The sequence below is a fragment of the Tachyglossus aculeatus genome, chromosome X5 (genome assembly GCF_015852505.1).
Source record: "Tachyglossus aculeatus isolate mTacAcu1 chromosome X5, mTacAcu1.pri, whole genome shotgun sequence".
In the NCBI taxonomy this organism is placed as follows: Eukaryota; Metazoa; Chordata; class Mammalia; order Monotremata; family Tachyglossidae; genus Tachyglossus; species Tachyglossus aculeatus.
In genome coordinates, this window is record NC_052097.1 from 2,863,070 (window position 1) to 2,885,591 (window position 22,522).

General features: G+C 53.3%; 2 protein-coding genes across 2 annotated transcripts in view; one reads left to right on the plus strand and one right to left on the minus strand.

The window, feature by feature from the left end:
- Positions 1–1,965, plus strand: part of CRACD (capping protein inhibiting regulator of actin dynamics) — a 37,684-nt gene extending 35,719 nt beyond the window's left edge. The window contains exon 12 of the mRNA XM_038769124.1: positions 438–1,965. Coding sequence (XP_038625052.1) covers positions 438–598 — 161 coding nt within the window. The 3' untranslated portion in view covers positions 599–1,965. The remainder of the gene's footprint in view (positions 1–437) is intronic.
- Positions 1,503–20,366, minus strand: AASDH (aminoadipate-semialdehyde dehydrogenase). Its single transcript, XM_038769263.1, has 16 exons — positions 20,250–20,366; positions 17,773–18,040; positions 15,749–15,869; positions 14,821–15,140; positions 14,112–14,304; positions 12,926–13,167; positions 12,180–12,286; positions 10,524–10,696; positions 8,945–9,137; positions 7,546–7,661; positions 5,503–6,148; positions 5,213–5,376; positions 4,512–4,637; positions 3,685–3,816; positions 2,502–3,011; positions 1,503–1,588 (listed from the first exon to the last, which is right to left on the minus strand). Exons 2-15 carry the CDS (start codon positions 18,000–18,002, stop codon positions 2,625–2,627), a joined length of 3,150 nt encoding a protein of 1,049 aa, XP_038625191.1. The 5' UTR covers positions 18,003–18,040; positions 20,250–20,366; the 3' UTR covers positions 1,503–1,588; positions 2,502–2,624.
- Positions 20,367–22,522: the final 2,156 nt, after the last annotated feature.

Genomic DNA, 22,522 nt, shown 5'->3' on the forward strand with positions numbered 1-22,522 from the left:
CCCATGGTCACACAGCAGGTGAGTGGCGGAGCCAGGATTAGAACCCAGGTCCTCGGACTCCCAGCTCTGCTGTTCCCATTAGGCCACCCTGCTTCCCCAACACTAAGGGACGAGAGGGAGGAGGGCCAAGGAGGACACCGAATTACCCGGGCATCATCGCCCTCCCGGGAGGCTTGCTGCAGCCCCAGTCTAGGCCGTTGGGTGCAACTGGGCTTCGGTTCTGCTGGCTGCCCCGCGGCGCCCGGGCTTCCTCCGCTGGTCACTGGGGCCGCTCACCCTGAGGCGGGGAGGGCCGGGGGCTTTCTGGCCCCCCACACCCTTGTACCCCCACCCGCCTTCCCTGCTGCTCGGGGACCCGTGGGCCCCTCCCCTCCCTCGGGTGGACGCGGCTCGGAGACGGCATACCTCGCTAACGCTTCTCTCTTCCCGCGCGCCAGTGGAGATCTCGGACTCCGTCCCGCCGGCCCCGCTGCTCAAAGAGGTCGCCAAGAGGTTCTCCACGCCGGACGCGGCGCCCGTGGCGACCGAGCCAGCCTGGCTGGCCCTGGCCAAGAGGAAGGCCAAGGCCTGGAGCGACTGCCCCCAGATCATTAAGTAGAACCACCACCTGACGCCTGGGCGATTGGAGGTGGACACATACACACGTTCCCCCTCTACCCTTGTTATTTATTTCTCATTTTCCCATAAGGTAAAGGAATGGGGGGGTGGCGGGTGGGGAGGGAAGGGGAAGAAGCATGTCCTACTGGATCCAAAGAATGGTCAGCCGGCCTACCCCCGAAGGCCAGCGTGGTTGCCCGGCCCGCTGCCGCCACGCAGTTCCTCCAGGAGCACGCGGAGCCCCGGGCCGGACGGACAGACCGCGGGTGGCGTCGGCCGCAGGTCGGCCTGTGCTCTTCAGTGGAGGCGGCCGGGGTTTCTCTTGGTAAGAACCACTGGGAACAGAAAGCGCACCTAAGTCACCATTCGGGGACCCGCCGTTTTTCCGGATCCCGAGCCTCTGGCCACCCCAGAGGGGCTAAGTCCTCCCACCCGCCTCTCCCGGCCTGGGGGGCGAGGGAGGGGTCAGCTCTACTGCTTACCACGGGGCTTCCTCCTGCCCACCACCAGCTGAAAGGGTTGGCCCCACTCTCAAGGAGTCACCCGTCTTCCCACCACCAAGCTGGGGGATCTTGGTGAGGCCCCCTCCCTCTTCCCAGTTGGGACCCGGAGCCCCCCATCAGCCGGGGGCCGGGACTAACGAGGGAACTGGGAGACCCCATCCAACATCCCCTGACGCCATGTGTTCTTAGTCACCCTCGAAACGCACTGACCCAAGAAGGAGTCACGGGATCTTAGCAGCCAGGAAGCGGTCTTTCTCTAGGGCTCCTTACCTCTCGGCATGCTCGGGTCCGGTTTCTTCTGGATGGCGCCAAGGATGCCACAAGGTCCGCGGCGGGTCCCAGGGCCGGCCGGGCTCCCGGGGCCTGCAGGGTTGGCGATGTTGGCGGCGGGTCTCCCAAGTCGGGAAGGTTGGACGGAGATTTCGACGGGGTGAGAGGCGGCCAAGTGACGAGCCCAGCTGTTTGGGGATGACTGTCACAGGTGGACTCTGAAGACAGGGGCCGGGGGACATTTGGGCCAGGAGGGGGAAGGGAATCATGGACGAGGCTGGGGCTGACAGGATGTGGGACATCGGACCTCGACAACTGAGCTCGGAACCAAGGCACTCCCCCATTCGCATCCTTTGGAGATGGCCGGGGGCAGGGGAGCCTTGTCCCACGGTGGACTTGGAACGATTTTTAACACGTACATGTCAAAATTACTCATGTTCAAACATCCTCCAAGATTTGCACTAAATACCAATGAAGTGTTACTGGTCTTGAGCTGTGTTGCCGTCTTTTCTGACCAACAAACACCCTGCTGGAATGATGGCAAAAGATCTACTGATTAACTTATTCGAGACAGTAAAAATCTTTCAAAAATCCAGTGACTGCCTGGCTCAGTCTTTTGGGTCTCTCACCATCACTTTCTCTCTCTCTCGCTCTCTCACAAATACTTTCTGTCTCTGTCTCTCACTCGGTTCTCACCTCTGGGCAAGGTAAATCCCCGATGACAAGCCCTCCGTCCGCCCGGATTGCTATGTGCAAACATAGAGGCCCGGGCGTAACAGCGGGTGGATTTTTTCCGGGCAGGGGTTACTCTCATCGCACTATCGCTACCTGCCACTCAAGGGGAAGCCCGTCCGTGTCTTCAGTTGACGGCAGGGCGCATTTCGCCGTCTCAATATAATAAGAGGCATCGGAGCGGAGGGGGCCTGCCGTGTCGCGGCCCCGGATAAAACACGCTCGTGAGACTCGCCAGGAAAAGGGACACGGAGTCGGGGAATTTCTATCGGACCCAGAGATGCCGGGTCATGTCCGATTTGGCTGGAAGGGGCGTTCCCTGAAAAGCCTCCATCGCCTTGGACTTCCCACCCCCATCACTCCCGAGACGGCCCGACACGGTGAACAAAAGGGATTTACCGGCACCTTTGTTTCCCAGTTTCCCTCGGCGCGCAGGTTTGATCGTATGGGGCCCGGGGGTGGCGGAGATCCATCGGGGTGCAGGAGGCCCCGGCGCCAGGCTGACGGCTCCGGCTTTGGAGGCTACGAGGCTGGTACCAGCTCAAGCCCGTACACGCCGTCATCTCTGCAGCCGATGACAAGGAGCGCGTCCCAGACCACGGGAGAAGAGAAGACTTGCCCGGGTAGCTCCGCCGTGGCCCGCGCCCGTCCGCTCTGAGCGTCCAGCACCCACAGCCACCCATCCGTGGAGGCCGCGGCTACCAAGGTCTCGCCGGGTGGGCGAGGGCTCCGGAAGGCGAACGGGGTGGCGTACACCGGGGCCGAGGCTGTGAACTTCCACCGCTGGCGGCCTTCCGGGTCGCAGCAGTAGACGCAGCCGTCGTGGGAGCCGAGGAAGAGGTTCCGTTCGTCCGCCGCCCAGACGCAGGGGGACGAGAAGATGGGCCCGCCCGTGGACAGCTGCCACACCTGGAGGGGGTGACAGCAGAGGCCAGCTCAGCCCGCGGCGTCCAGCCGAAGGCCCGGGGCCAATTGACCGGTCTACGGCAAGGGTGACTAAGCGCTCGCCCAACACTGATTGGGAGTATGTGCATGGCTGTGCCCAGAAAAGCTGTTTCCAAGTCCCCAGGGTGGCACACTGTGGCCTAGCGAATACAGCCTCGGTGTCAGAAGGACCTGGGTTCTAGTTCTGACCCCACCAACTGTCTGCTGTGTGGCCTTGGGCAAGTCACTTGGGTGAGATTACCTTGTATCTACCCCCGCATTTACGGCAGTGCTTGCACATAGTAAGCATTTAACGGAGATCACAATTAGTATTATTACTTCACTTCCTCCGGGCCTCAGTTTCCTACAGGTTTCAAGACTGCGAGCCCCTGAGGGGCCATGGACGGTGTCCAACCTAATTAGCGGGTATCTACCCCAGTGCTTAGTATGGTGCGTGGCACATAGTAAGCACTCAACAAATACCATTAAAGAAAAAGGGAGTGGGAGTTGGGGGAGGGGGTAATAACCATGAAACGTGACCCGGGGCTATTGGGGGAGCGAAGAGGCCGGGAATCGGGTCGTGCTGAGAGAGTCGCCGGCCCGGCCCTCCCCACCCCACAAAGGAGCAACGGATCTGCCCGGCGAGGGGCCCGTTCACCTGTTCTCCAGCGTGGTTGAAACAGTAGAGATTCCCGTCCACGCAGCCAACGCAGACCCCCGGCGGGCAGCACCGGGGCGAGGAGAAGAGGGGCTTTCCGCACGAGTGCTTCCAAACGCCGTGCCCGCTCGCCTGGTAATGGCCAAGGCAACCGGTCACCGTCAATATACCAGATCCAACCCTGGCCCCTGCCCCACCACGGCCACCTGCAAACTGTGGCCCCCCGGCGGTGCCACTAGTTGTAAAAATCGGAGGAAAGCCCACAGGAACGGGCTTTAGCTCGGCCTCCCCAGCCAGTTGGGGGGGGGGGTGAGTCTGGGCCCCTCTCCCTTCCGCCCCAGGAAGGGCTGGGAGGTGGTGGTGGTGGACGGGCTGCGGGTGACCACCTCGGGAACCCTGCACTCCCGGGGGGTGAGGTCAGGCCCAGTCCCGACCCCTCTGACAGCCGGGGCCGTCCTGTTCTGGGGAGAAATTGGGAGGGTCTAGACTGTGAGCCCATTGTGGGCAGGGACTGTTTCTCTTGGTTGCTGAACTGTACTTTCCAGGCGCTTAGTACAGTGCTCTGCACACAGTAAGCACTCAATAAATACGACCGAATGAAATGAATGAATGAGCTGGACCGCAGCAGCCTCCGACAGGGCAGCGGCTGGCATCATCTGTTTCCAAAGCCAGAGGTGCCCCCGGACTCCCCTCTCCTGACCAGGGCCCGATGGATCAGAGGGGTCACCCCCGCAACCACCCTCTGCGGCCTTGGCCGCGAAGCGGACTACGGGGGTGAAAAGCTGAGGCCGCCAGACTGCCCTCCCGCCCGCCCGCCGACCACCTACCGGATTTATGGCCACCAAGAGTCCTCCCAGCGTAGCGACGTAGAGGCAGTACGGAGCCAGGCTCAGGCACGGGGACGCAAACACGGCTCCTCCTCCGCAGTGCAGCTCCCAGACGCGCTTCCGCTCCTGCGGGGCCGAGACCAAACCCCCTCAGCGGCCCCCGAGTCACCGACACCTCTAGACTGTACGCTCGTGGTGGGCAGGGAACGTGTCGTATTATTATATTAGACTTTCCCAAATGCTCGGTACAGTGCTCTGCACACGGTAAGCGCTCGATAACTACGACAGTGATTTGACTGAAACGGGGCTGATGCCCACCACAGGACCCCCGCCCCCAACCGCCCCGGGTAAAGACGCCTGCCGCTCTCCCCCGACCAGGCCTGCCCGGCTTTGCACAGTGAAGCGGCTCGAAGCTGGGGTGGCAGCCGCCAAGTTACTGAACAAATTGGCAGCCACCTCTTGTCGGCTTCGTCCTCCTCCTAACAGACGGAGCACGGTAGGCTACCGGCTCCTCTGCCTCTTCCCCAGCTATCATCATCATCAATCGTATTTCTTGAGCGCTTACTATGTGCAGAGCACTGTACTAAGCGCTTGGGAAGTACAAATTGGCAACATATAGAGACAGTCCCTACCCAACAGTGGGCTCACAGCTATCCCGGGCTGGGGGCCGGGGAGGGGAGATACGATGAGAGAGTGCTCACGTATAGGTCCAGGGCGTACACGTGCTGGTCGTGAGAGCCCACGTAGAAGAGCCCCGTGGAAGGATCCTGAGCTGCGGAGCTTTTCACGGCGTCCCGGGTGGCGAAACGCCAGTGGGTTTCCCCCGTGGCGCTCCGGAGCGCGTACACGAAGCCGTCGTAGCAGCCTGGTTGGGGAGGAGGACCCCGGCCGGGGGCCCGGGGGGAGACGGGGCGGCTCGGCTCGGGTCCCCACCTTTCGAGGTGACTGACCAGTGCCGGCTCCTCCCCCGGCCGCCCCCGCCCCCACTTACCGACGGCGACGAAGCGTCCGCAGCGGGACAGGCAGGCGGAGGACTCGATGCGGTCGCCGAGGACCCGCTCCCACTTAAGCCGGCCGGAGCCAAGGTCCAGGGCCTGCAGCCGGCCCGAGTGGGAGCCCACGTACACGGTGGCTGAGGGGGCCGTCCCGGGGGCCGTTGCCACCACCACGAGCGGGGAGGCGTCCACGCACCGCCCCGTGTCCGACCGCCACCGGACCCGCAGCGTCAGGGCCCCCGGCCCGGCCCGCTGGCCCGCGGGTCCCCGGCTGGGCGCGCTGAGCTCCGGGCCTTGGCTCCCGCGGCTCACGGCCGCGAAGGCGGCCGGCTCCGGGTCGGTATCGCCGGGCCTCCCGGGCTCCGGCCCCGGGTCGGCATCACCGGCCTCCGGGCCCAAGTGCTCCCCTCGCCGGCGCTTCCTCATCCCCTTGGCGCTGGGGAACACCGCCCGGAGGACGTGGCTGTGGATTTCCGAGATGGGGCAGCTGAGGATCACTTCCAGCAGCCCGGGAACAGCCGTGCCCACCAGGCCTTCCACCTCCTCCAGGAACCGCAGACACTTGAAGGAGTCCCCCCCGCTGCTGAGGAACAGCGCGTCCTTGGGAACTCCTCGAGGGTCTCCTCCAGGGCTCAGGACGGACTGCGGGACACAAGGAGGCCAAAGAGGAGGGTGGGCCCCGGTGAGTGATGGGGGGGGGGGACGGGCCCCCTTAAGCTGCAATCGAGCAGCGATTTTACTGAGCACCCGGGGTTGCGGAGCGCTTGCCTGAGCACTTGGGAGACTTCGTTAGAGGAAAAAGACCTGCTCCTGCTCTCAAGGAGTATTAAGCGGAGAGCTAGACGCAAAATGATTTAGATAGGAGGAAGAAAGCAAACGGCCAAGTGGATAGGTCAATGAATCAGTGCTTAAAAGGGGACCTGGGTTCTAATCCCGACTCCTCCACCTGCTTCCCGATAATAATAAGAATAATTTTGGCATTTGTAAAGCGCTTACAACGTGCCAGGAACTATACTAAGTGTTGAGGTGGATATGAGCAAATCGGGCTGGGCACAGTTCCTGTCCCTTGTGCCCTACGAGGGAACTGAGGCCCAGAGAAGTGAAGTGGCTTGCCCAAGGTCACACAGCAGCCTGGTGGCAGAGCCATTTTGGGCAAGGCACTTCGCTTCTCTGTCCTCAGTTTCCTCATCTGAAAAGTGGGGATTCAATGCTTGATCTCTCCCTTACTGAGCGAACTGATGATCTGGTTATCTGCCACGGTGCTTAGCAGAATGCCTGGCACACAGCGAGCACTTAAATACCAACAATACAACTTGCTCAAAGCGTTTCTCCTCCCTCGTTTTCCTCCTTCTCCTGCCACAATCCTCCAGACAGCTCTCCCACTCCATGCCCCCCTGCTACCGTTGGGTCCTCTCTGTCACTCTAGCTACTCGGGCTGTGCCTGGAAACTTCAGGAAGCAGCAGGAAGATCAAACCAAGAGAGACTCAGAGCTGACGTGCACGTGCGACAGACAAAAGTGTATTGTTTCGTTTTGTTCAGATTGAGGGGTCTGGAACAGGAAGACTGGGCAGCAGTTGAGCTTGGGAAGCATCAGAAAAGCAGCACGATCTAGTGGAAAAAGCCCAGGCCTAGGGGTCAGGGGTTCTGGGTTCTAATCCCACCTCTGCCACTTCCATGCTTTTTGACCCGGGGCAATTCACTTCACTTCTCTGTGGCTCAGTTTCCTCAACTGTAAAGTGGGGATATCCGTTCTCCCCCCCTTCCCAGACTGTGAGCCTCATGAGGGGCACGGACTCTGTCCAATCTAACCTGTATCTAACCCAGCGCTTAGAACAGTGCTTGACGCACAGTAAGTGCTCAACAACTACCACAATCATCATCAAAGGCATTTTTTGAGCCTTTACTGTGTGGAGACTATTAAGTGCTTGGGGATAATAATCAGTTCAGCTTCATTAAGAAAGCTTAATTCTTGCCCCAGGGATAATGACCCTCTTGCAGTGCAATACGGAAAGAACTTAAAAAGCAAAAATTCCACTACCGTCCATAAATCCTGCAACCTTTCCCAGAGTTGCTCTTCTCCCCGGAGCCTGCAGGCACGATTCAGTTTTCGGTGGCTCCAGTACATCTTGGTCAATGCAGGCCTGTCAATTTTGCCTTAACGTCAAAATGGAAAAAGACTAGCTTCAATTTCAGGTCCCCCATGCCTCTTCAGAGGTGCAGAGACATGCAATCATTTGTTTCGTTACGATGGGAAGAGCAGGCAGATGCCGTTCCTTTCCCTTCTGGCCCAGCAGGGAATGGGGTCGGAGCCGATCACATCTTGGATCATCTCTCCCAAATTGGAATGGGAAGCTTCCCTGGCCTTCCGGCAGCCCCCGAGAGGCTATCTCGGCCTGCTCTCTCCCCAACTCCTCTTGCTCTCAGTCCATTCGAGCTGCTTTCCCCGTCACAACTGTTCAGAGGGTTTTTCCTCCCTCCTTTTCCTCCTCCTCCTGCCACAATCCTCCAGACCGCTCCCCCGCTCCATGACCCCCTTGCTACCACTGGCTCCTGTCACTCCAGCTACTTGGGGAACTTCAGGAAGCATCAGGAAGACCAAACCAAGAGAGAATTAGAGCCAGCGAGAAGACAGGTCAGTGTCTAATGTGCATGTGTGTATGTGAGAGAGGAGTGTGTGAGACAGACGTGTGAGGAAGTGTGTGAGAAGAGTGTGTGTGACTGCGTGAATACTGTGAGAAGAGCGTGTGAGAGAAGTGTATGAAAGAAAAGATTGAGAGAAGACAGAAAAGTGCATACGTAGCAGAAGGGCACGTGTGAGAAGAGAGAGAAGAGAGTTTGAGAAGAATATGTGCGAAGAGTGTGTGTGAGTGAAGTGTGTGTAACAAGGGGTGTGAGAGAAGAGTATGTGACAAAACTGTGTGAAAGAAGAGTGTGGGAGAGAGAAGAGTATGTGAGGAGTGAGAAAAGGCTGAGAGAGAGAGAAGTGTGTGTAAGAGAAGCGTGACAGAAGAGTGTGTAAGAGAGGAGTGTGTGAGGGAGAAGACTTATCAATCAATCGTATTTATTGAGCGCTTACTGTGTGCAGAGCACTGTACTAAGCACTTGCGAAGTACAAGTTGGCAACATATAGAGACAGTCCCTACCCAACAGTGGGCTCACAGTCTGTGTTAGGTGTGACTGCTCAACCCCCTCCTCACCAGAACAAGTAATGGACAGGCAGTCAGCAGATGTCCCCAATGTCCTCCGCAGGGGCACTGCCCACGGGCACAGAGCACCAAGGAGTGAGAAAAGCAACAGACCACACTGGTATCGTTTGACTCCAGGACCCCACAACGCAGAAGCGAGACGCTCAGTGGGGAGATAGCCGTGGTCCCGGGCCCAACTGCCCTCTGAGATGCCGGCGGGCAGGCTGAGCGGCCAGAGTCGGGGGAGTTTACCGTGGGAGGTGAACGGCAGGGCCTCGACAAACACCAGGTCGTCGGGGACCGCGTGACTCGGAAGGTGTCTTTCCAGTTGCCCCAGGAGCTGCTCCTTGGTCAGACCATCTGAGGGCACCACGAAGAGAAGCAGCCCTTCCCGGGGCCCCCACGTCACCGCGCAGGCTTCCGCTCCACAGAGGCGCTCGGCGGCCTGCAACACAATGGGGTGTCACATCAGCGGGGGAACAACCGCCCCAGGAGTTCTGGGAAGAAAGCTGGAAGAACACCGGACTTTTCTGAATTCGCCGTTAAACCCAGTAGCTGTTGCTCCGAGATCAGGCTTTGGGACTTTTGGATACTGGCACTGACACCCGCTCCGAGACCGGTCCCGGGTGAGAATGGCCTGGGCCGGACAGATGGCCACACCAAGGCAGGGAGATGGGGTCAGAGAGTGCTCCCCCCCGTCCCCATCCCCAGTTGGTAAAGTACCACAGAGTTGGTAGACAAAGTCCCTGCCCTCGAAGAACTTACAATCTAGCGAGGAAAACAGACATAAAAATAATAAAAATAATGAACGGACGGGAGGAAATAAAAACCCCTTGCAATCAGTCCCACACAGGGCAAGGACCGTGCCTGACCTAATTATCTTGATCCTACCCTGCATTTTGTGCAGTGTTCAGCACCCAGTAAGCACTTAATGAAGACCATAATTACCTTATCACCATCATCATCATCAATCGTATTTATTGAGCGCTTACTGTGTGCAGAGCACTGTACTAAGCGCTTGGGAAGTACAAGTTGGCAACATATAGAGACAGTCCCTACCCAACAGTGGGCTCACAGTCTGAAAGGGGGAGACAGAGAACAAAACCAAACATACCTTATTACCTTGGTTCTTGTCCTAGGCCCACCCCCTGCCTGCTGTGTGACCCTCGGCATGTCGCTTCACTTCTGTGCCTCAGTTTCCTCATTGGTAACCCTCCCTCTTTGACTGCAGGCCTCATAGGGGACGGGGACTGTGTCTGGACTGATTATCTTGTACATACTTCCGAGTTTAGAACAGTTCTCGACCCAAAGTGAACGCTTAATAATCAACTGGTGGTTTTTATTGAGCGCTTACTCTGTGCAGAGCACTATACTAAGCAGTTGGGAAAGTCCAAAACGTCAGAGTTGGGAGACATATGCCCCGCCTTACTACAATGATGATTATTGTTCTTGGGCAGGGCTAGGACACGTGGATTCTTTAAATGATGACGAGGTAGGAGACCACCACTCTAGCAGATAACCGAGCTCCGGGGGCCCATCTGGTCACTGGCGCACGTGCTGACAAGACGGGAAAGAACCATTTTCCCTCATCTCCCAGAGTCCAGACATCTCACAGGAGTGTGGGAACAACAGGCAGTTAAGCCACCCACCCCCTCTTAGACCGTGAGCCCCCCAATGGATAGGAACCGTGTCTGATTCCACTCTTTCCCAGCGCTTAGTACAGTGCACAGCTTGATAAAAACCACACCCCCTACATGCAACTGAAATAAAAAAGCCAATGGCCTCTGACTCTTTTCACCCCCAAATGCTCAATGGACAAAAGAAATCGTACCTGTTGCACTCCCTCAAGGTTGAGGCGCTTGCCGTGGCGTTTAATCTGACTATCCTTTCGGCCCAAGAAAAACATGTCCTTCCCCTTCACGGTCACGAGGTCCCCCGTGCCTCGCATGGTGCCCAAGGGCACTGTGGTTTCGTCGTCGAGGAAGCACACCCGCTCTTCACCACCTAATAACGATAATGACGATGAAGGCATTTGTCAAATGCTTCCTGGGCGTCAAGCACTGTTCTAAGCCCTGGAGTAGATATGAGCTGATCAGGTTGGACACAATCCCTGTCCCCCATGGGGCTCCCAGTCTTAATCCCCATTCTACAGATGAGGGAACTGAGGCCCAGAGAAGTGAAGTGACTTGCCTAAAGTCACACAGCAGACAGGTGGAGGAGCCGGGATTGGAACCCAGGTCCTTCTAACTCCCGGGCCTGCACTCTATCCACTAGGCCGTGCTGTCTACGGTCAAGGTGGGGCCACCTGCCCAACCCCAGCTCCTGGGCTCCCCTCATTGTGGCCCCATAGAGGAATGGAGGGCCTCCAGTTCCTTCTTCCGGGGCTCTGGCCATCGGACGGTCAGGGCCGTCCACCCCCACAAAGCATACTAAACTTTCCCTCAGGCCACAGCCCCCACCAGATGGCCCGATGGCCCACAAGGGCCCGGAGGCCCTGTGTCCTGCCAGCCTGGGGCCGTCTGAACCTGGAGGGGGTGGCCCGTGGCAGTATGTCCCCTGCCTGATCCCTGCCGCCTCGATGGTGACCCGGGGGAAGGAGGTGGGTATGAGCCTGGTTGGGATGGGGAGGAAAGAAAGGGGACACAAATGGGGCCCTCTCTCTGAGCACCAGATTGGGGGGGTCCCAAAGGCACTAACTGTACTGGGAAAATAAGTGCAGGAGGGCCATCTAATCTCCCACTTCAGCGGAGTGCTGACGTTCCTCCCTCTGGCCCCTGGTCAGGGCACCGTCGAAGGCGGGTTTCAGACCGGTGGAGCGCACAGCACAGAGAATGCCTCTGTCCCAGAGGCCAGAAATGCAGGCCTGAGCGGCAGCTAACCTACTCTGTGGAGGACGATTGTGGGGCAGGCCTCCGGCATGACTGACCCACACACATTGGCCACCACCCGCCAGGAATCCCGGACACGAGAGGCATCGCCCCTGGAAACGATTCGACGCTTTGGGCCTGAACCCGCCCCGCCTGCCGACCCATTTCTTCTAGTCCTCAAAAGAAGCTGGTCGGCCTTCGGCTGCCCGCCTGAGCGATCCTCTCAAAACCTTTAACGGTCAATCGGTCAACGGGAAGAAGCGTGGCCTAGGGGATAGAGCCCGGGTCTTGGAGTCAAAAGGACCTGGGTTCTAATTTCGGCTCCTCCACTCGACTGCTATGTGACTTGGGGCAAGTCACTTTAACTTCTCTGGGACTCAGTTACCTCATCTGTAAAATGGGGATTAAGGCTGTGAGTCCCACAGGGACTGTGTCCAATCTGGTTATATCTACTCCGGTGCTTAGTACGGTGCCCAGTATATACTAAATACCATCTAAAAAGGAAAAAAAAAAAAAGAACAATTGGGACAGCGATCCGAACTCTTCCACCACTGCAAGGCCTGAGGAGTCAGACCGGAGAAGGGGCTAGGGGGAGGGTCGTGTCCCCACCAGTAACAGACCTATAAAGACTTGGCCGTCGCCATCTTCAACTAGACATCCGTCTTGGTCCCTGACTTCGATGATTGTCCCAAGCAGCGGGGCTCCCAGGGGCACAGGACTCTCCGAGCTGTGCAGAAGACACCCAAGACCCACCACGGAACACGTGATCCGCACATCAAATGGGTTCCTTCCACGGGAGGGTTTCTATTATTAGCATGCTCATGGGCTCAAGGCGGTCAAAGAGGAAAATGATCCAAGTTGTAATAACGAAAATAATGCAAAGAATAATAATAATTATGGTTAAGTGCTTACTATGTGCCAAGCACCATACTAAGAGCTGGAGTAGACACAGGATAATCATGTACGCTCATTATGGGCAGAGAATGTGTCTGTTGTACTATTCCAAGCGCTTAGTATAGTGCCCTGCATACAGTAAGCTTTCAATAAATATGACTGACTGATTGGAGGACTTGATTATCCCAGCCTAAGTAGGGAGAACGGGGAGTGAATCCCCATTCTGCAGATGAGGGAACTGAGACTGAGAGAAGTTAAAAGACTTGCCCAAGGTCACGGATAGGCAAGTGGCGGAGCCAGGATTACAACCCAGGCCATGCGGTGGGCCTCCCCCTACCCCTCGCACTCGGTCTCTACGTCACCGGGAGGGAAGACAAATGGGGGTGCCAAAGGACCACTGGAGCTTGGGTCGCGAATGCATTTCTCAGGGGGGACCCCTGTCCCCGAGGCAGGAGAGCCTCCCGTCCCTCACCTCAAAGAGGGGTCCAGGTCGGCCGCTGGGATCCTGTAGCACGTGGCCCAGCTGGACACTTCGGTGATGCCGTAGACATTGAACACTTGCGTCCCGTTGCCCTCGGCTCGCCAGGACCGGAAGGTGGCCAGGGAGGGGAAGGGTTCTCCGCCCAGGGCCAGGACCCGGAGGGGACTGCCAGACGACAGCACAGTCGATTTCAGAAGCTGAGCCCCGAATCTCCTCAGCAACGTTGGGGTGGCCTGCAGACACACATACACACCATGATTATCAGCCACGGGTCCTCTTGCTCCCTTCCAAAAGACATCCATTTCAGCAGCCTCTGAATTCTTATCCTGGGTTGGGACAGAAGGTAGCAGGATGGGAAACAGTCCAGAGAGAAGGACACCAACAGAGTGCAGGAAGGCATCCCAGGGTTCTCTCCAAAAGCTAAAAAACAGCTGCGGGGAAAACAAGCCTACCTCGCTGGTCTGCTGCTAAGCCAGATTTCCGAGCGATGCCTTCCAGACTGGAAGCTCGCTGTGGGCAGGGAATGTGTCTACCAACTCTTGTGGTATTGAACCTCCCGAGTGCTCAGCCCAGTGCTCTGCACACCGAAAGCGCTCTGCGCACAATAAACGCTCAATAATTACCACTGCTGATGATGATTGAGAATGTTTCATTCTTTAAAGGGGTGGGCTTTCAACGATCAGTAACCTGCTGAGAAGCAGCATGGCTTGGTGGGTAGAGCCCGGGCCTGGGAATCAGAAGGTCACGGGTTCTAATCCCGGCCCCGCCACTTGTCGGCTGTCTGACCTTGGGCAAGGCGCTTCACTTCTCTGGGCCTCAGTTCGCTCATCTGTAAAAATGGGGAATAAGACTGTGAGCTCCACAAGGGACAGGGACTGTGACCAGCCTGATGTGCCTGTATCTACCCCAGTGCTAAGAACGGTGCCTGGCACATAGTAAGCGATTAACATCATAATTACTATTACTATTAGAACAGTGCCAGGCACATAATAAGCACTTAACAAACAGCATAATCATTATTATTACTATTCTACGCCTAGGCTGCCAGCTTTTGGGATATTTTTCTTCCCTCTAGACTAGAAGCTCGTTGTGGACAGGGGACGTGCCTACCAACTCTGTTCTACCGTGGCCCTGCGCACGGCCTGCACTCAAATACGGCTGATTGAATGACTGATACCTGGAGGACCGTGACCCTGTGTCGATGAAAGAGGGCTGCGGCGAGTTGGGACGGGACCACTTTAACGGCGTCGGGGATGATCAGCAGGGATGCGCCGCTGGTCAGAGCGACGAACAGATCCACGACCGATGGGTCAAAGGTCAGGGGAGACGCCATGAACAAAACGTCGCCTGGCCTCACTTGAAAAATGGCTCTGGGAGAGAACGTTAGACCGCTGTGAGAATCCACCCCGCCTTGGGTAAGAAGCGGCAGATCCGATGGAAAAGTAGATGGTGAAAGGGGGCCAAACAGTCCTTAGATTGACCCGATGGGTGCTGCTAATTCTAGGTGCCGAAGATGCAGCCAGTTGGGCTGTAATAGTAACCTGTGCCTCAGTTTTCCACATCTGTAAAACGGGGATTTAGCCTGTGAGTCTCAGGTGGGATAGGGAATGCCGACTGATTGACTTATCCTGTCTCTATCCCAGCACTCAGCACATAGTAAGCGCTTAACAAATGCCCCACTTGCCAGTATTATCTGGTGGGAGCAGGGCCACGGACGCTGGGCAGACCACCTCTACTTCTCCGCGCCCTCCTGCAAGAACCACCCCCGGCTCCCACTTCATCGCCCGGCTATGAGGTGGCCACCGTGCCCGCTCCCAAACGCCACTTCCCCTCCGCCCGAACGGTTGGATGCCGTTTCCCAGAGGGCAGGGGGGTAACCCGCTCACCGGAAATGCTGGATGTTTGGCGTTATGCAGCAGTGCGGCACTCTGACTATCTTGGGGACACCCGTCGTCCCGGACGTATGCAGAACGTAAGCCAGGCAACGAGGCGCCCTGGCATCCATGCTTGCTCCTGGACCTCCTCCGGACCCGTTCGGAAAACTCCCAGCATCCCTCGTTTTTCCCTCTGCGCATTCCTCTTTGCTGTCTCTGGTCGGGAGGTCCACGTCGACGCCGTTCCAGTGAAGTTTGAAGAGCGTCAGGCCGAGGTGGCCCCCTGGTATCGTATGTTGGCTCCACCAAGTTGCGAAGGAAGACTGGAACTTCTGTGAACAGACGGAAACTAAGCTCCCGGAACATCAGACCAAATTGAGGGCGGCATGAGCGCCCGCCCAGTCCTCTATAAGGTGGTCACCAGAGCCTGTACCTACGGCCGTGTTCAACAGTCAGTCAGTCAGTGGGATTTATTGAGCGCCTGCTGTGTGCCGAGCACTGTATTAAGCACTTTGGGAGAGTACTGAACAAAAGCGTTGGCAGACTGTGACCCCTGCCCTCAAGCGCTTATAGTGTAGCGGGGGAGACTCTGTCTTCCCCTTCTAGACTGTGAGCCCGCTGTTGGGTAGGGACCGTCTCTATATGTTGCCAAGCGCTTAGTACAGTGCTCTGCACACAGTAAGCGCTCAATAAATCCGATTGAAAGGACCTGGGTTTGAATCCCGGCTTCGTCACTTGTCTGCTATGTGAGCTTGGGTACTCTGAAAGGGGAGGAAGAGGAGACCGCCCCTTTACTACAACTTCCCAATGACTGAAAGCGCTGAAAGCTCTTGACACACAAAGAAAACTGGGTGAATTCTGGTTTCTGATGAAAAGCCCTTCAAACCGAGAATTCGTGGTCAACTATGCAAAAAACGCAATGTCCAGGATCCACACTTACATCCACTTGGCTGGTTTCCACGAGGACGTACTTCAGGTTACATTTTCTCATAAAATATGCAGAGTACACTGCTGGGGCATCTGGGTCAATCGGACAGTAAGCAGCAGGGACTTGGAGAATTCTAGGGAGACAAAAAGATGAGCCAATTCAGGATCCCCTGGTTCTTTTTTTAAAGCAATATATACTCATTTTAAACACATTTTAAAGAGCAGCAGCTTAGCCTACTGGATAAAGTATGGGCCTGGGTGTCAGAAGGACCTGGGTCCTAATCTCGGTTCTTCCACTTGTGGCTGTGTGACCTTGGGGAAGACACTTCGCTTCTCTGTGCCTCAGAAACCTCATCTATAAAATGGGGATTAAGACTGTGATCCCCTTGTGGGACGTGGATGGTGTCCAGCCTGATTAACTTGTATCCACCCCAGAGCTTAGTACAGTGCTTAGCCCATAATAAGTGCTTAACAAATACCATTAAAGAAAAGAGGCTTCTATTACTCTACCCAGCCTACACTTAGAAATTCTCAGGACTTTCAGGGGCATTTTTCTTGGTTAAAAAATTTCATTTTGGGGGAATCTGTTTTTAAAGGGCCCACTGAAACCTAAGCCACAGAGTTCGTCTTATTATAAAGGATACTGACCAGCGCTTAGTACAGTACCTGGCACATAGTAAGGACAGTCATCATCAGTTATGAAGAATATATGTTCCCTCCCCAACCCCAAATTTCCTAGCTTGACACACACTTGCCATAATTTATATTTCCTGCACCCAAAGAGCGTGTAAAACAGGTTAGAGAAACTGCAAGGTCCCATATACTGGATTGAGGGAAAACCTAGAAGATGTTGTGTAATCTCGGTTTGCACAAAGGTAACCACTGCGGCCTGCATTTTTAAGCACCTGATCTGGGCTACGAGAGGCACCACTACACTACCACAACCCTAGTCAATACTATTACTACCACAATCCTTAGTTAGAACAGTACTTCTTTTTCCCCCAAGTTCCTACTTTTAGTTTTAATACGCTTTCTCCTCCTGCATCAAGGAGAAGGGGGCAAGAATTATTCTCTCTAATTTACAGATGAAATCCTAGCTAAGAAATCTGGTGCAAGGAACGGCCTTATATCCTGGTTCCCACTAGTGGCTCAATTGTATGAAAATTGTTAATTTTCTTGAGGGTTTTTTTTTTTTTTGTTCCAACTACATGATTTGGCTGGACCAAACTGACCGAGGTAGGGATTGGTATCTTCAGGGCGGAGCTTTTCTTTTCTTTCTTTTATGGTATTTGTTAAGTGCTTACTAGCTTTACATTATGTACATACCTTTAAATAGTATATTAGAAATTACTCATTTATTCAAATTAATGCCTGCCTCCCCCTCTAGACTGTAAACTCGTTATGGGCACGGAGTATATCTACGGATTTTGTTGTGTTGCACTCTCCTGAGGGCTTAGTCCAGTGCTCTGAACATAGTAAGCGCTCAATAAATACCACTGATTGATTACTATGAGCCAGACACTGTACTAAGTGCTCAGCTAGATATAAGTTCTTCCAGTTGGACACAGTCCCTGTCTGATGTGGGGCTCACAGTCTTAATCCCCATTTTCAGATGAGGTAACTGAAGTACAGAGAAGTGAAATGACTTGCCCAAGGTCTTTTCTACCAGGTCAATGCCACTCACATTTTTGTTACATTGTGCAATCCCAAGTGTTTAGTGCACTGCTCTGCACACAGTAAGTGCTCAATAAATATGACTGACAACATCTACGATTTCTAGCACACACAAAGCAAATACGCATATATTCGGGTCGGAATTCTGCCCAAGAGATTAAAGAGGAAGTTTCATTAGGAATAATGTGCTCTCCCTCCCCCTTCCCAGGACGGATTAAGCAATCCGGGTCGATTTGAGAGTTTCAGGAGATGTACTCATTTGTGACCCGATCTTGGCCTCCCGTTTGAGACTCCTCAGTGCAGAAAGCACACGCGTCTCCTGGAGAGTCTAAATGTGAAAAAATCCCAATTTACACGACGCACCCCAAAATCCAAGAAGGCAGCCTTATTCCAGGGTAGCAACAGAGGCCGATTTCACGTGTCTCCTGGGGGTCACAGTGCGTCTGCAGAAACCCGGTGAGTTCCGTGGCCACTTCGACGACTGTCTTATACGTGAAATACACGGGAAGATGGTCATTGCACTGGTCGAAACAGACGGCTGGCCGGTCTGAATGCAGCACGGCTGTCTGTTGCACCAACTCATGGAGCGTCATTTTGATGGTGGTTTCCAATTCCCTGAAATGGGAACATATTGAAACCCCCCACCAGAGAACAGTCAGAAGAAACGGTATACAAACACTACCTATAGGCAATCCAGGAAAAAAAGATAAAAGCAATAGATACTACTGGAATGCACTTTAGTACCGCCCCAATGATTTTTTTTTATGGTATTTGTTACGCCCTTGCAATTTAAAGCACCGATGTCTTTCTTCACAGACTTGTTATCCATGCTTGCCCTCCAAGTGATCGCCAGACCTGTTAGGGAGACAATATTCTCTCCCAGACCAAAGTCATAACAAATTTAAACAGGGAATCGGTTTTAATTACATAATAATAACGATGGTGTTTGTTAAGTGCTTACTAGGTGCCAAGCACTGTTCTAAACACCGGGGTAGATGCAAGGTATTGAGCACAGTAAGTGCTCAACAAATACCATGGATTGATTGAGTGTTTATACTTGGATCAGTAGCTATACAATTTGCCACCCTAATGATAATAATGATGCTATGTGTTAAGCACTTACTATGTGCCAGGCACTGTACTAAGCTCTGGATATCATTATTTTATTTGTACATATTTACTATTCTACTTATTTTGTCAATGATGTGCATATAGCTTTAATTCTATTTTTTCTGACGATTTTGACACCTGTCTACATGTTTTGTTTTGTTGTCTGTCTCCCTCTTCTAGACTGGGAGCCCGTTGTCGGATAGGGACCATCTCTTTATGTTGCCGACTTGTACTTCTCAAGCACTTATTACAGTGCTCTGCACACAGTAAGTGCTCAATAAATACGACTGAAAGGTAGTCCCACGTGGGGATCACAGTCTTAATCCCCATTTTCCAGATGAGGGAACTGAGGCACAGAGAAGTGAAGTGACTTGCCCAAAGTCACACTGCTGAGAAGTGATGGAGCCAGGATTAGAACCCACGACCTCTGACTCGCAAGCCCGTGCTCTTTCCACTGAGCCACACTGCTTCTCTGAACAACATTCAGCTGAGTTTCTTTAGACTGACACTTTAAAATGACAGAGATGAATAGAGTACTCAAAGAGTTCATTCACTTACTGTAACCCTTATTCTAACTTTCCAGATATTGGCTAATTACATGGTGGATTCAGATTCAGTCAGGTTTCTTTAGACTGACACTTTTAAATGACTGAAATACAGTACTCAGAGTCGATTCCCTTAAAGTAAACCTTATTACAACTTTCCAGATATCGGTTAATTACATAACGGTTCAGATTCAGTCAAGTCCCGCCTATAGGCTGATATTTTTAAATCAATCAATCAATCGTATTGTCAGCTGTGTGACTTTGGGCAAGTCAATTCACTTCTCTAGGCCTCAGTTCCCTCATCTGTAAAATGGGGATGAAGACTGTGAGCCCCCCGTGGGACAACCTGAACACCTTGTATTCATTCACTCATTCATTCAATCGTATTTACTGAGCACTTACTGTGTGCAGGGCACTGGACTAAGCGCTTGGGAAGCACAAGTTGGCAACATATAGAGACGGTCCCTACCCAACAGTGGGCTCACAGTCTAGAAGTCTCATTTTCCCTCATTTTCCAGATGAAGGAACTAAGCGCCGAGAATAATAATAGTAATGGCATTTGTTAGGGGCTTACTATGTGCCAAGCACTGTTGATTCATTCATTCATTCATTCTTTCAATCGTATTTATTGAGCGCTTACGGTGTGCAGAGCACTGTACGAAGCGCTTGGGAAGGACAAGTTGGCAACATATAGAGACAGTCCCTACCCAACAGTGGGCTCACCGTCTAGAAGGGGGAGACAGAGTACAAAACCAAATATATTAACAAAATAAAATAAATAGAATAGATACGTACAAGTAAAACAGAGTAATAAATATGTACAAACATATATACATATATACAGGTGCTGTGGGGAAGGGAAGGAAGGGGCTAGGTCTGGGAAGGCCTCCTGGAGGAGGTGAGCTCATAAATGACACACATAGTAAGCGCCTAACAAAAACCATTACTGTTACTATTATTATTCTCGGCGCCTAAGTTCCCTCATCTGGAAAATGAGCCCCACGTGGGGCAGGGGCGGTATCCAGCCCCATTTGCTTGCATCCACCCCAGCGCTTAGTACAGTGCCTGGCACTTGGTAAACGCCAAATAAATATAAATAAATAGTATTATGATTATTACTGCCTGGAAAAGGCTACTAGTAAGGGCGACGGTTGGGGTTTTAAGGACGCCTGGGCCCGGCATTACCTCAGCTTCCGGCCGCAGGCCTCACGTCAATGGCGGACACCCGAGGTCGCCTCAGGCCCGGCCTCGTGGGCGGAGCAAACCCGGCCCCTTGTGCGTGACGTCGTGACGTCATGACGCCGACGCGCACCAGCCACCGCCTCGCTGCTCGGGGACGCGCGCATGCGCGCCCGAAGGACCGGCCCGCTAGAGCTTCTGATGGGCTGTAATAATAATAATGATGGCATTTCTTAAGCACTTTATTTATTTTACTTGTACATATCTATTCTATTTATTTTATTTTGTTAATGTTTTGCTCTCTCTCTCCCCCTTCTAGACTGTGAGCCCACTGTTTGGTGGGGACCGTCTCTATATGTTGCCAACTTACACTTCCCAAGGGCTTAGTACAGTGCTTTGCACACAGTAATTGCTCAATAAGTACGATTGAATGAATGAATCAACAGTGCTTGACACATAGTAAGCGCTTAACAAATACCATTACCATTACTATTACCATTCTCGGCACCTCAGTTCCCTTTTAGAGTGTGAGCCCACTGTTGGGTAGAGACTGTCTCTATATGTTGCCAACTTGTACTTCCCAAGCGCTTAGTACAGTGCTCTGCACACAGTAAGCGCTCAATAAATACGATTGACTGATTCACCTTACCTCCTTCCCCACAGCACCTGTATATATGTATATATGTTTGTATATATTAATCTATTTATTTATTTTACTTGTACATATCTATTCTATTTATTTTATTTTGCTAGTATGTTTGGTTTTGTTCTCTGTCTCCCCCTTCTAGACTGTGAGCCCACTGTTGGGTAGGGACCGTCTCTATATGGTGCCAAGTTGTACTTCCCAAGCGCTTAGTACAGTGCTCTGCACACAGTAAGCGCTCAATAAATACGATTGACTGATTCACCTTACCTCCTTCCCCACAGCACCTGTATATATGTTTGTACATATTAATCTATTTATTTATTTTACTTGTACATATCTATTCTATTTATTTTATTTTGTTAGTATGTTTGGTTTTGTTCTCTGTCTCCCCCTTATAGACTGTGAGCCCACTGTTGGGTAGGGACCGTCTCTATATGGTGCCAACTGTACTTCCCAAGCGCTTAGTACAGTGCTCTGCACACAGTAAGCGCTCTATAAATACGATTGATTGACTGATTGATTGATTCCCTCATCTGGAAAATGAGCCCCACGTGGGGCAGGGGCTGTGTCCAACCCCATTTGCTTGCATCCACCCCAGCGCTCAGTACAGTGCCTGGCATTTGGTAAACGCCAAATAAATATAAATAAATAGTATTATGATTATTACTGCCTGGAAAAGGCTACTAGTAAGGGTGACCGTTGGTGTTTTAAGGACGCCTGGGCCCGGCATTACCTCAGCTTCCGGCCGCAGGCCTCACGTCAATGGCGGACAGCCGAGGTCGCCTCAGGCCCGGCCTCGTGGGCGGAGCAAACCCGGCCCCTTGTGCGTGACGGCGTGACGTCATGACGCCGACACGCACCAGCCTCCGCCTCGCTGCCTGGGGACGCGCGCATGCGCGCCCGAAGGACCGGCCCGCTAGAGCTTCTGATGGGCTGTAATAATAATAATGATGGCATTTCTTAAGCACTTTATTTATTTTACTTGTACATATCTATTCTATTTATTTTATTTTGTTAATGTTTTGCTCTCTCTCTCCCCCTTCTAGACTGTGAGCCCACTGTTTGGTGGGGACCGTCTCTATATGTTGCCAACTTACACTTCCCAAGGGCTTAGTACAGTGCTTTGCACACAGTAATTGCTCAATAAGTACGATTGAATGAATGAATCAACAGTGCTTGACACATAGTAAGCGCTTAACAAATACCATTACCATTACTATTACCATTCTCGGCACCTCAGTTCCCTTTTAGAGTGTGAGCCCACTGTTGGGTAGAGACTGTCTCTATATGTTGCCAACTTGTACTTCCCAAGCGCTTAGTACAGTGCTCTGCACACAGTAAGCGCTCAATAAATACGATTGACTGATTCACCTTACCTCCTTCCCCACAGCACCTGTATATATGTATATATGTTTGTACATATTAATCTATTTATTTATTTTACTTGTACATATCTACTCTATTTATTTTATTTTGTTAGTATGTTTGGTTTTGTTCTCTGTCTCCCCCTTCTAGACTGTGAGCCCACTGTTGGGTAGGGACTGTCTCTATATGTTGCCAACTTGTACTTCCCAAGCAGTTAGTACAGTGCTCTGCACACAGTAAGCGCTCAATAAATACGATTGATTGATTG